Source organism: Hypanus sabinus, chromosome 9 (genome assembly GCF_030144855.1).
Source record: "Hypanus sabinus isolate sHypSab1 chromosome 9, sHypSab1.hap1, whole genome shotgun sequence".
Classification (NCBI taxonomy): domain Eukaryota; kingdom Metazoa; phylum Chordata; class Chondrichthyes; order Myliobatiformes; family Dasyatidae; genus Hypanus; species Hypanus sabinus.
In genome coordinates, this window is record NC_082714.1 from 23945040 (window position 1) to 23958934 (window position 13895).

Sequence of the window (13895 nt, forward strand, 5' to 3'; positions counted from 1 at the left end):
GAAAATACGTGTTTTCTGAGTGGCTTGCTCATTTCTGCTCAGAACTTTTGAGGGTATTCATTAGGGTTTGTTTTGTACACAGTATAGACTGATTCTCTGAACAGCAGAAAGGGGGAGGAGAATTTTAGACTGAGGCAAAAAAATTCTAAAATGAAATCTTTGGATTGTGTAAAAGAATGAATAAGGAATTTCGGAGGAAGAAATAACCTCAACATTTTTGTTCAGCTGCCAGATGGCATGGGCACCAAAGACTAAAGAAACACATTAAAACCAATTGTTTAAGAAAAAATACACAATGACACTTTTGAACAGTGAAAGTAATGCCATGTATTTGTGTTCACAGTGAATCAGTTTTTTTTTGTTAAATTCGGTGTACACGGTTTCCTACAAAACAAGGAATATCAACATGTGCTGCAGGGGAATTTGTTACATTCATTAAATAAGCTGGAAATTCTTAAGTATTTTGATCAGTTTATCTTCTCCTTCCTTCAGGTTAACCAGGTAATTTTTAGTCCAGATGAAAGCCACTTTGCCACATGTGCAGAAGATGGCAGCTTGCGTGTGTGGGTCATGCACAGCACTGAGTTGGTTGTTCAGTTTCATGTTCTCAATCAGGTATGTTACAAAACGTGAAATGGAAGATTTTATTAGCAACTTCATGACCTTACAAAGTCAATATAAAATAATTGAAATTTATTGAGCACAATTAATTGAGTTATTCAATCGTATATATTATTTTCATGTGTATGGTTGGATGACAGTAAACAAAATTTGAATTTGAACAACTGAAATGTATCGTGTCTTATAACAGCTGTTTCATTTGCACTGGATTTTTGGCATGCTGTGGGAAATCAAAGCACTTGATGGAAGGAAGCCTTCATACTTTAGTAACTATTTTTTTGCTGCAGAGCTGTTTGTGTATGGCTTGGAGCCCCATAATCAATTCAAGGAAATGTGCTGACAAACAGCAAATCGTTGCAGGATACAGCGATGGTACAGTACGTCTCTTTGGAGTGTTGAAAACTGAGATGGAATTGAAGATTCACCCTCACCCAGTGGCAGTCAGTGCTATTGCATACTCTCTGGATGGTATGTTCCACCACAGTGTAGATTGCTTAATATCCTTAATTGAATGCTGATCATAAGCTGCACCGCTAATGCATGGCTACCATCAAGAATTCATGGAAATTGTTTTGCTGTCTCTGCATTGAGTGATTAATCCTGACAGACTTTTTTTATTATTCTCAGGTGAGGTTATTATTTCAGGAGGTGAAAATGGCTTGATGGCCGTGAGCAGCCCTCATACAGGAATTACCATTCGTATCATCAGTGATCATAAGGGTTCTCCAATTACAACAATTGAATGTACACAGAAAAAAGTAAGATCTATTATTATGAAAGGTTGTTGTGTAAAATTGAGAATTAATCAAGATCAAGTGCATGCTTAAAGCAACAATTAGCTTTAATTTGCTTTTCCTCCTTGCCTCTCTAATTCTCCTGGTTTTATGTGCTGTTCATATCTACTTAAAATTTGTTGTCACACCTGTTCTAAAGATAACTACCCTTAATCCCTCTATCTTTTTAAATTGCAGCCCATTTTCAATCTTTTTTCTCAAATGCTTGGTTTTGCCAGAACCTCCAAAATTATTCCTCAAGTTCCTCATGTATATCCCTGCAGCCAGGATTATGATTGTTTCAGTTTCAAAACAGCTCTTATCAGAATTACTGATGACTTACTGTGATTGTGACAAAATAAGTCTCTTATCGTGGAATTTTATTGCTCCACCACAGACTTGCTTTATTTACAAAGACTGTAAATGCTGTAATTCCCTCTCCATCCCTTTCACCTGAAGACTGACACTGTAATTAACCTTTTAGTCATCTGCACTAATACTTTGTACAGCTTAGTTGTTAATTATGTTTATTAATACTGTAAAGGATACAGTATATATGAAGGAAAAAAATAAAGAAAATGCGCCAAACTTATCAAAGTCCAAACCACTTCGTGCACAACCATTGGAGCCCATTCTGCCCACCATTCGATCCCCTCTGAACTCCTTGACTTGCAGCTTAGGACCATCTGAAGTGGTCAACCAAGCACATCTAGCTTCATCTCCTCTCCTCGGAGTACCTCCTGGCCTCGGACCCCCGCTTGGGGTCTGTTCCTCGCCCAGCTTACAGCATCGAGTCCTCTCTCTCAACCCCTCGCGCCGATCTGCTCAAAAGCCCGCCAACAATAGCTTACAGACTCAGAACAACATTAATCCCAATTGGTTTACAAAGGAATACAATTCTCGTTATCAGTAAATTTTAACCCAAACAAGCTTCCAGCACTCTCTCGCAACAAAGAAGCATTCCTGCTTTTAACAAAACAAAGAAGCCATTTTGATTACATACACAGTAACAAAGAAAAAAGAAGAAACCCCCTTTACACTCTCCCCTCACCAAATAAAAGTCATGTCCTCATGACTATTAAATAACTCGCCACCTTTCCTGCCAACACACCGTAACCCAAGCACAAACAGTGACATCTCCTCCCCACACAGTAAACCTCACGCCCTGTTCCTCAGGCGCTACAATACACATAGAAAAAGGTCTTATGTTTTGTCAAGTTAGAAAATAAATCGTTATGCTAACATCATATTGTTTTCTGCTAACAATGTTAACAAAATTTCATGAGATATCAAACTTGAATTTGTGATGTTGATTATTTTGCATTTATTTTCCAGTATGATGAGTTTGGCCTTGAAGGATGTGATATGTGGTTGGCCGTGAGTTCTGATCGACGTGTTAGTGTTTGGGCTGCTGATTGGCATAAACACCAGTGTGAGCTCATTGACTGGTTGACATTCCCAGCACCTACTGAACGTCAGGTGAGATGAATTTTGTTTTATTTGTGAAGAGAGTAAGTAATAAACAGACTTCCTGATCCATATCTATTAGCATACCGACATTGAACAGGTTTATCTCCCATCTGGGCTGAGTTTTCATAGTTGTCTGACTGAACCATGGAAAACTGACACTTTTTGGAATATTCACACCTTGATAACTTTCTCTTGTTTTATCCCAGAAATGTATATATGAAGCATGGAACACAAAATTTAAAACAATGTGCTGATCAATGCGATGTAATATTTTGGGTTAAGAGTTTAATAATATACAGTGCCTATTAGAAAGTATTCAATCCCCTTGTGAGTTTTCATGTTTTATTGTTTTACAACATTGAATCACAGTGGATTTAATCTGGCTTTTTTGACACTGATCAACAAAAAGACTCTTTCATGTCAAAGTGAAAACAAAAGGGGATGCTGCTATAGTGTGCTGGACTGACCTCTACCTTGCTGAGACCAGGCAGCAACTCTGACACCTCCTTATACCCTCCTGTTGAAGAGAACCCTACTCCAGAAAACATAAGACATAATAAATAAATAAACAAGTAAATAAATAGATTTTTAAAAATGTGCAAAAACAGGAATACTATATATTTTTAAAAAAATGTGAGGTAGTGTCCAAAGCTTCAATGTCCATTCAGGAAATGGATGGCAGAGGAGAAGAAGCTGTTCCTGAATCGCTGAGTGTGTGCCTTCAGGCTGCTATATCTCCTACCTGATGGTAACAGTGAGAAAAGGGCAGGCCCTGTGTGCTGGAGGTCTTTAATAATGGACGCTGCCTTTCTACAAACCCCATTTCCAGAAAAGTTGGGAAATTTTCCAAAATGCAATAAAAACAAAAATCATGTTAATTCATGTGAACCTTTATTTAACTGACAAAAGTACAAAAAGATTTTCAATAGTTTTACTGACCAACTTAATTGTATTTTGCAAATATACACAAATTTAAAATTTGATGGCTGCAACACACTCAACAAAAGTTGGAACAGAGTTAAAATAAGATTGAAAAGTGCACAAAATATTCAAGTAACACCAGTTTGGAAGACTCCACATTAAGCAGGCTAATTGGTAGCAGGTGAGGTATCATGACTGGGTATAAAAGTAGCATCCATCAAAGGCTCAGTCTTTGCAAGCAAGGATGGGTCGTGGCTCACCCCTTTGTGCCAAAATTCGTGAGAGAATTGTTAGTCAGTTCAAAAGGAACATTTCCCAACGCAAGATTGCAGAGAATTTAGGTCTTTCAACATCTACAGTACATAATATTGTGAAAAGATTCAGAGAATTCAGAAACATCTCAGTGCGTAAAGGGCAAGGTCGGAAAACACTGTTGAATGCGCGTGATCTTCGACCCCTCAGGCGGCACTGCCTAAGAAACCCTCATGCTACTGTGACAATTATAGCCACCTGGGCTCGGAAGTACTTCAGAAAACCATTGTCACTTAACACAGTCCGTCGCTGCATCCAGAAATGCAACTTGAAACTGTATTATGCAAGGAGGAAGCCATACATCAACTCTATGCAGAAACACCGGCGAGTTCTCTGGGCCCGAGCTCATCTCAAATGGATCGAAAGACTGTGGAACCATGTGCTGTGGTCAGATGAGTTCACATTTCAGCTAGTTTTCGGAAAAAACAGGCATTGAGTTCTCCGTGCCAAAGATGACAACGACCATCCTGATTGTTATCAGCGAAAGGTGCAAAAGCCAGCATCTGTGATGGTATGGGGGTGCATCAGTGCCCATAGCATGGGTGAGTTGCATGTATGTGAAGGTACCATTGACTCTGAGGCGTATATTAGGATTTTAGAGAGACATATGTTGCCATCAAGGCGATGTCTCGTCCTGGGACGTCCGTGCTTATTTCAGCAGGACAATGCCAGACCACATTCTGCACGGGCTACAACAGTGTGGCTTTGTAGACACAGTGCGTGTGCTTGACTGGCCTGCTGCCAGTCCAGATCTATCTCCTATTGAAAATGTATGGCACATCATGAAGAGGAGAATCAGACAATGGAGACCACGGACTGTTGAGCAGCTGAAGTCTTATATCAAGCAAGAATGGACAAAATTTCCAATTGCAAATCTACTACAATTAGTATCCTCAGTTCCAAAACGATTAAAAGGTGTTATTAAAGGGAAAGGTGATGTAACACAATGGTAAACATGCCTCTGTCCCAACTTTTGTTGAGTGTGTTGCAGCCATCAAATTCTAAATTTGTGTATATTTAGAAAATACAATTAAGTTGGTCAGAAAAACTATTGAAAATCTTTTCTTTGTACTTTTGTCAGTTAAATAAAGGTTCAGGTGAATTAACATATCACAGGTTTTTGTTTTTATTGCATTTTGGAAAATATCCCAACTTTTCTGGAAATGGGGTTTATAAGACACTGCTCCCTAAACATGTTCCTGGGTACTCTGTAGGCTAGTGCCCAGGATGGAGCTGACTAGATTTACAACATTCTGCAGCTTCTTTCAGTCTTGTTCCATACCAGACAATGATGCAGCCTCTCAGAATGCTCTCCATGGTACAACTATAGAAGTTTTTGAGCATATTTGTTGACATGCCAAATCTCTTCAAATTCCTAATAAAGTATAGCTGCTGTCTTGCCGCCTTTATGACTACATCGATAAGTTCGGATCAGGTTAGATCCTCAGAGATTTTGACATCGCAGAACTTGAAGCTGCTCACTTTCTCCAGTTCTGATCCCTCTATGAGGATCGGTATGTGTTCCTTCATCTTACCCGTCCTGAAGTCCACAATCAGCTCTTTGGTCTTACTGACGTTGAGTGCCAGGTTGTTGCTGTAGCATCATTCCACTAGTTGGCATATCTCACTCCTGTACACCCTCTCATCACCACCTGAGATTCTACCAACAATGGTTGTATTGTCAGCAAATTAATAGATTGTATTTGAGCTATGCCTAGCTACACAGTACTGTGTATACAGAGAATACAGAGTAGAGCAATGGGTTAAGCGCTCGCCCCTGAGATGCACCAGTGTTGATTGTCAGCGAGGATGACATGTTATCACTAATCCACACAGACTGTGGTCTGTGTGTTCATGAATACAAAAAGTAACAGTTTATCCTGCTTTTGGTACTTCATTGCTGTGGTCGGATGACATGGAACATTTGAGTGTGTTTGTGAGCTGCAGTAATGTAGATTAATTGAAGTGGTTAGGGGTCAGGTTTGTTTTTGCTGGAAGCAGGGGGAATAATAATAATTCACACCTTTTAAAATGTTCCAATGCACTTTACAGTTAAGTAAATTCTTTTTAGTTATGCCATTACTGTATTGTAGCAGCCAACTTGAGCAAAAATAACTTTTTTTGAGTGGATTTAGTTGAGGACTAAGCAGTGGTAGCACTAACTCCCTTAGATGTTATGTCCATCTTGATATATTAATGTTTGGGTTGTCATGACAAAAGCTTTATTGAAAAGTGTCACTTCCAGTAACACAGTAATGGACTGTTCTGTGTTCAGATCTAAGGAGTGGAGATTGTCTCTGCAGAAGACATTGTGTGGCCAGTTTTGTTTGTGCTTTGTGGAGAATTTGATCATTCTGCACACTCAATAAATATCAGAATAAATAATCAGGAGGTGTTTCAAATAATCTATTGGAATATGTTGTTTGATTTCAATTTTTTTGTTTCAGGTATGTGACAAGAATAGTCTCCCACCTAGTCTGGCTGCCTTCTCACCTAGTCAGAGTGGCATTGTAGTGTACACTGGATTTGGGGTAAAGCCGCAGATTATTTTGTACAGCCTCCATAAAAAGCAGGTATGAGTGAAGAAAATACAAAACTTTTGTAAAAACAACTGAACATAGTATTATGTATTTATGCATAAATAATTTGCCATAAAGTTACACTATAAAAAGTAACTTCATTGTTCAACAAGAGCATTAGACACAAATCAGTTCACTGTTCAGTTGCAATGTGAATTTGCTAATGTTTGGGGAATAAGTCCCTGTCTGTATTGGACAGTTGTATCTGGCATAAGTAAAACAGTTGTAGGAGAAAGTTTTAAAAGGGAATGGCAGAATGCAGTTACCTACAGGAACAGATAGAGGTTTATAGAGATTATTCAACCTGTATTAATTGTTTGTACCATTATCCTTTGAATAACCTAAACTGTCCTTTTTTTCCCTATCGTAGACAATTAAGGAAATAGCTTTGCCTCACTGGGCTGCAAGTTTGAGCCTCTCTCCAGCAGGGCAACTAATTGCTGTTGGAACCACTGGTAAGAATTATTTTTTTTCCCCTGTATCAGTCACAAGTATTACATGCATTACAAGAATAAATAATATTTAGAAGTGAAATATAGGAAAAGTACTTAGCCTTGAACATAAATTTATATCTGCAGCATTTTATGCTGAGCTGCAGAGAAATTCTGTTGCATATCGATGTTGTTGTAGATGTGTTGCAGATCTGCACCTGAAATACACCAGAACCCAGGAAGCCAGGGAAAAAATATTCTTTATCAAAGGCAGGTTCATTCACAATAGAAAATACCTTCTCTGGTGGAAATAAATAAAATGGCAAATCTAAATATTGGATTTGTAGTTGCTTTTTACTCAAATTAGATAACATAGTCAGTGAAGTTCAATTTACACAATAAATTCTGGCTGTTCTTGGTAAAATAAGTAACCAGATCGATTACACCCCTGGGCTCTGAGAGAGGTGGCTGAAGATAGTGTGGAGGCATTGGTGGTGATCCTTCAAGAATCACTAGATTTTTAAGTGGTTCCAGCGCACTGTAAAATTGCAAATGTCATCCCACTCTTTAAGAAGAAGGGTGGCAAAAGAAAATATAGGCTAGCAAGTGTGACATCAATGGTTGGTAAGATGTTGGAGTTCATTATTAAGGATGAGGTTTTGGGGTACTTAGGAGATGATAAAATAGTCTGAAGTCAGCATGGTTTCCTTGAAGGGAAATCTTGCCTGACAAATCTGCTGGAATTCTTTGATGAAATGTGCAGGAGAGACAAAGGAGATATTGTTGGCTTGGAATTTCGGAAGGCCTTTGACAATGCACCCACATGATGCTGGTAAACAAGATAAGAGTCCATGCTATGACAGAAAAGTTACTAGCATGGATAGAAGATTGACTGGCTAGCAGGACGCAAAGAGTAGGCATAAAGGCAGCCTTTGCTGGTGACTTATGGTGTTCCACAGGGGTCGGTGTTGGGACCGCTTCTTTTCTCATTATATGCCAATGATTTGGATGACAAAATTGATGGCTTTGTGGCCAGGTTTGAGGACAATACAAAAATAGGTGGAGGACTAAGTGGTGTTGAGGAAGCAGGGAGTCTGCAGAAGTACTTGGACAGATTGGGACAAAGAAGCGGTAGATGGAATATAGTTAAGTGGATGGTCATGCACTTTGGTTGAAGGAATAAAGCCTAGACTGTTTTCTTAATGGAGAGCAAATTCAGAAATCAGAGGTGCAAAAAGACTTGAGAGTTCTCGTGCAGGATTCCCCGAAGGTTAAATTGCTGGTTGAGTAAGGAAGACAAATGCAATGTCGGCATTCATTTTGCAAGGTTTAGAAAATAATAGCAAAGATGTAATCTGAGGCTTTTTAAGACATTGATCAGACAGCACTGGCAGTATTGAGTAATTTTGGGCCCCTTATCTAAAAAAACGTGCTGGTACTGGAAGGGATCCAGCAGTTAACAAAAGGGGCTAATGTCTGAAGAGTGTTTGATGGCTCTGGGCCTGTGGAGTTTAGAAGAATGGGGCAGGGGGTATCTCATTGAAACCTATAGAATATTGAAAGGCGTAGATAAAGTGGATATGAAGAGGCTGTTTAAATAGTGGAGACACAGCCTCGGAAAAGAAGGATGTACCTTTTGTGCAGAGATGAGGAGGAATTTAGTGAAATTTTGAGAGCCCAAAGCTTGTATGTGTTTGTATGTGCCCGGAAAAGTGTAGGGAAATTTGGTTTTCAACAGATATTGAGGCCCTGGCTAAGAGAAAGAAAAGAAAAATGTGCCTATAGCAGATATAGGCATGTAGGAACAAATGAGGTGCTTATGGAGCACACTTAAGAAAGAAATGAGGAAGGCTAAAAGAAAGCATAAGGTTGCTTTGGCAGACAAGGTGAAGGAGAATCCTAAGGGATTCTACAGGTACGTTAAGTGCAAAGGGATTGCTAGGGACAGAATTGATCCTCTGGAAGACCAGAATAGTAATCCATCTGTGGAGCCAAAACAGATGGGGAATATCTTAAATTAGTTCTTTGCATTTGTATTTACTTGGGAGATGGATGCAGAGTCTATAGAAGTGAGGCAAAATGACATCAACTTCATGGACCCTGTCTGGATTACAAAGAAAAGGTGTTTGCTACCCTGAGGCAAATCAGTATGGATAAATTCCCAAGGCCTGACAAGGTGTTCCCTTGGACCCTATGGGAGCCAAGTACAGAAATTGCTGGGGCTCTAGCAGAGAGATATAAAACACCCTTAGCGACAGGAGAGGTACCAGAGGACTGGAGGGCAGCCTATGTTCTGCTGTTTTTAAAAAAAGCTCTAAACAGAAAACAAGAAATTAAAGGCCGATGAATCTGACATCAGTTGTGGGAAAGTTATTGGAAGGTGTTCGAGGGACCAGATATATAAGTATTTGGATAGGTATAGAAATCAGCATGGCTTTGTGCATGGCAGGTCATCTTATAGAGATTTTTGAGGAAGTTACCAGGAAAGGCTGTGAATGTTCTGTACGTGGACTGTAATAAAGCATTTGACAAGAGTCCCGCATGGTCAAGAAGGTTCAGTCATTCAGGATGAGGTAGTAAATTGGATTAGACAATGGTTTTGTGGGGAAAGCCAGAGAGTGGTAGTAGATGGTTGCCCCACTGACTGGAGACCTGTGACTTGTGGTGTGCTGCAAGGATTGCCACTGGGTCCATTGTTGGTTGTCATTTATACTGATGATCTTGATGATAATCTGGTTAACTGGATCAGCAAATTTGCAGATTACACCAAGATTGGTGGTGTAGTGGATAGTGATGAAGGCTATCATGGCTTGTAGAGAGATTTGCATCTTCTGGAAAAATGGCAGATGGAATTTAATGCAGATATGTGTGAGGTTTTGTTCTTCAGTTGGACCAACCAGGGGTAGGTCTTACACAGCGAACAGAAGGGCACTGAGGAGTGAGGTAAAACAAAAGGATCTGGAATACAGTGCAACACGAGGAAATCTGCAGATACTGGAAATTCAAACAACACACACAAAATGCCGGTGGAACACAGCAGGTCAGGCAGCATCTACAGGGAGAAGCGCTGTCGACATTTCGGGCCAAGACCCTTAGTCAGGACTGACTCAACTTCGTCAGTTAGTCCACACAAAGGGTCTCGGCCTGAAATGTCAACAGCGGTTCTCCCTGTAGATGCTGCCTGACCTGCTGCGTTCCACCAGCATTTTGTGTGGAATACAGTTCCATAATTTGTTGAAAGTGGCTCATAGGTAGATAGGGTTGTAAAGAAAGCATTTGGCACATTGGCCTTCGTAAATCAATGTATTGAGTACAGAAGATGGGATGTTGTGTTGAAGTTGTATAGGATATCGGTGAGACCTAATTTGGAGTATCGTGTACAGTTCTGGTCATCTACCTACAGGAAAGATGTAAACAAGGTAGAAAGAGTGCAGAGAAAATTTACAAGGCTGTTGCTGGGTCTAGAGGACCTGAGTTATAAGGTAAGATTGAATAGGTTAGGACTTTATTTTTAGAATGTAGAAGGTTGAGAGGAGATTTGATAGAGGTATACAAAATTATGAGGATATAGATAGGGTAAATGCAAGCTGGCTTTTACCATTGAGGCTGGATGGGACTACAATCAGAGGTCATGAGTTAAGGATGAAAGGTGAGAAGTTTAAGGGGGAACATGAGGGCAAACTTCTTCACTGAGGGTTGTGAGAGTGTGGAATGAGCTGCCAGCACAAGTGGGACATGCAAATTTGATTTCAACATTTAAGGGAAGTTTGGATAGGTACATGGATAGTAGGGATATGGAGGGCTATGGTCTTGGTGCAGGTCGATGAGAGTAGGCAGCTTAAATGGTTTCAGCATGGGTTAGATGGGCCAGAGGGTCTTTACTGTGCTGTATTTCTCTATGACTCAGAGAACTTGGTTAATCTGTGGAATTCATTGCTGCAGATGGCTGTAGAGGCCAAGTTCTTGGATGTATTCTAAAGCGGGGGATGATAGGTGTTTGATTAGAGAAGGCAGAAGAATGGGATTGAGAGGGATAATAAATTAGCCATGATAGAATGCTAGAGCAAACTCAATGGGCCAAATGACTTAATTCTGCTCCTATGCCCTATTGTCTAAATTATCGGTTCTAACATAGCTATCATTTATAATACATTGGAAATTTTTCCTTGTGGACTTCAATGTTAAACAAGTTAAGAGTACAGAAAAATAGCGAATGGGTTTAATCATGACCTAATTAACCACACAGGATAGTTAAGACTCTTGGATCTAATAGAGGCCGTGGTGGATGGTTCATTACAAGTAGTACACAATGTTAGAGGTTTTTAAATTAGAGTTTGCCCATGTAAGTCATGCATTTATTTCTTAATTTGCATTATCCTATACACTGGTTTCAGGTTGTTTTAAACCAATTCTTCCACTAACTACCCGTGGCTTTAAACATAAAACCATAGAATTGTTAGCGAGCCATTTTATGTTTTAACTTCGTAAACACAAAGTACACTGCAGATGCTGTGGTCAAATCAACATGGACAACGTGCTGGAGGAACTCAGCAGGTCGGGCAGCATCCGTGGAAATGAGCAGTCAACGTTTCGGGCCGAGACCCTTCGTCAGGACTGAAGAAGGAGGGGGCAGGGGCCCTATAAAGAAGGTGGGGGGAGGGTGGGAAGAAGAAGGCTGGTAGGTGCCAGTCTTTTCCTTCCCACCCTCACCCCACCATCTTCATAGGGCCCCTGCCCCCTCCTCCTCCAGTCCTGACTAAGGGTTTCGGCCCAAAACATTGACTGCTCATTTCCACATATGCTGCCCGACCTGCTAAGTTCCTCCAGCATGTTGTCCGTTATGTTTTAACTTGCTCTCTGCAAAGCATCCTGTCATCCCTATTAGTCAATAATTTTCCTGTAGCACACTTTTTTTGAAGGCAGTGATTCTGTTTTCACTTGCTTTACAGGGAATGAATTCCCAGATCCTTACTGTTTTGACTAAAAAGTTTGTCCTCATCTCCCCCTTGAAACATTTCTCCAAAATTTTAACTGTGTTTCCTGGCCCTTGAAATATTGACTTATCGCAGCAGCTTCCCTTTATCCTGTCAAAGAAGATACAGCTGTATCAAACCTACTTTCAGCATTCTGGGCTCCAAGGAGAATCCCCAGGTTCTCTAGTCTAACTTTGTGGCTGAAATCCCACATTAAAACATAGAAATCTACAGCACATTACAGGGCCTTCGGCCCACAATGTTGTGCCAACCATGTAAACTACTCTAGAAACTGCCTAGAATTTCCCTAGTGCATAGCCCTCTATTTTTCTAACCTACCTAAGAGGTTCTTAAAAGACCCTATTGTATCTGCTTCCACCATTGTCGCTGGCAGTGCATTCCACACACCTACCACTCTCTGTGTGGAAAAACCTACCCCCAACATCCCCTTGGTACCTGGTTTCAAGCACTTAAAACTATGCTCCCTCTTGATAGCCATTTCAGCCCTGGAAAAAGCCTCATCATCTTATACATCTCACATCTCATCCTCCGTTGCTCCAAGGAGAAAAGGCCAAGTTCACTCAACCTATTCTCAAAGTACGCCCTACCATCCAAGCAACATCCTTGGAAATATCCTCTGCACTCTCTCTGTAGTATCCACATTCTTACTGTAGTGAGGTAATCAGAACTGAACACAGTACTTCAAGTGAAGTCTGACTGACAAGGTCTTGTATAGCTGTAACATTACCTCTTGGCTCTTGAACTCAATCCCACGGTTGATGAAGGACAACACTATTTGCCTTCTTAACAAAACTGTCTCAACTATCGCAGCAGCTTTGAGTGTCGTATGGACATGGACCCCAAGATGTCTTAGATCTCCACATTGCCAGGAATCTTACCATTAATATTATATTCTGTCTTAAAATTTGACCTACCAAAATGAACTACTTCACACTTATCTGGGTTGAAGTCCATCTCCCACTTCTCAGCCAGTTCTGCATCCTATCAATGTCCCACTGTAACCTCTGACAACCCTCCAGACTATCCACAACACCCCAATCTTTGTGTCATCAGCAAACTTAATAACCCACCCTTCTACTTTATCCAGGTCATTTATAAAAATCACAAAGAGGAGGGGTCCCAGAACAGATCCCTGCAGAACACCACTGGTCGCTGATCTCCGTGCAGAATATGAACTATAGGGATTTCCTAGTAAATCTTTTTTTACTTTACTCAGGGAGCTACACTTTAGCTCTGCTAAAGTGTGGAAGCCAGATTTGCACGTTACTCCATTTGTAGCTGAACTAGTGTTTTTATAGGTTCAACATAACTTCCTTGATTTTATATTCTGATGCTGTTCCACATTGATGCACTTACAGATCTCAGGCCCTCCATTCTTACCTACCCTCTAGAAATGTCACATTTAATTTATTGAAATGCAAATGAATTACAGATGTTGAAATCTGAAATAAGATCACAAAGCTCGAAATACTCAGCAAGTGAAGCATCATCTGTGGAGAGAGAAACACATTATGTTTTGGGTCATTGCTCCTTCATCAAAATTGGAGAAGTGAGAAATCAGACTTGTTTTAAGGAATGGGGAGAATAGGGATTATCTGTGTTTGGCAGGACAGGGATTGTCCAAGTGACAAACTTGACATATCCCTTGTCCTTTCCACCCCCTCCCTCTCTATAACTCTGCTTATTTTCCAGTTCTGATCAAGGAGAATTGATCCAAAATGTTTCACTCTGATAGATGCCACTGAATAATTCCATTTAGTCTTTGTTCTCTTGTTATTCTTTGATCCGTTTTAT

At 40.3% G+C, this 13895-nt stretch overlaps 1 protein-coding gene across 4 annotated transcripts in view; it reads left to right on the forward strand.

Moving 5' to 3' along the window:
• The window catches only part of wdr90 (WD repeat domain 90), a 102427-nt gene that overhangs the window by 86065 nt on the left and 2467 nt on the right, over positions 1-13895 (forward strand). For all 4 annotated transcript variants that reach the window (XM_059979302.1, XM_059979300.1, XM_059979301.1 and 1 more), the window contains 6 exons: positions 493-615; positions 909-1089; positions 1249-1379; positions 2730-2873; positions 6545-6670; positions 7047-7131. In XM_059979302.1, the coding sequence (XP_059835285.1) occupies positions 493-615; positions 909-1089; positions 1249-1379; positions 2730-2873; positions 6545-6670; positions 7047-7131 (790 nt within the window). The remainder of the gene's footprint in view (positions 1-492; positions 616-908; positions 1090-1248; positions 1380-2729; positions 2874-6544; positions 6671-7046; positions 7132-13895) is intronic.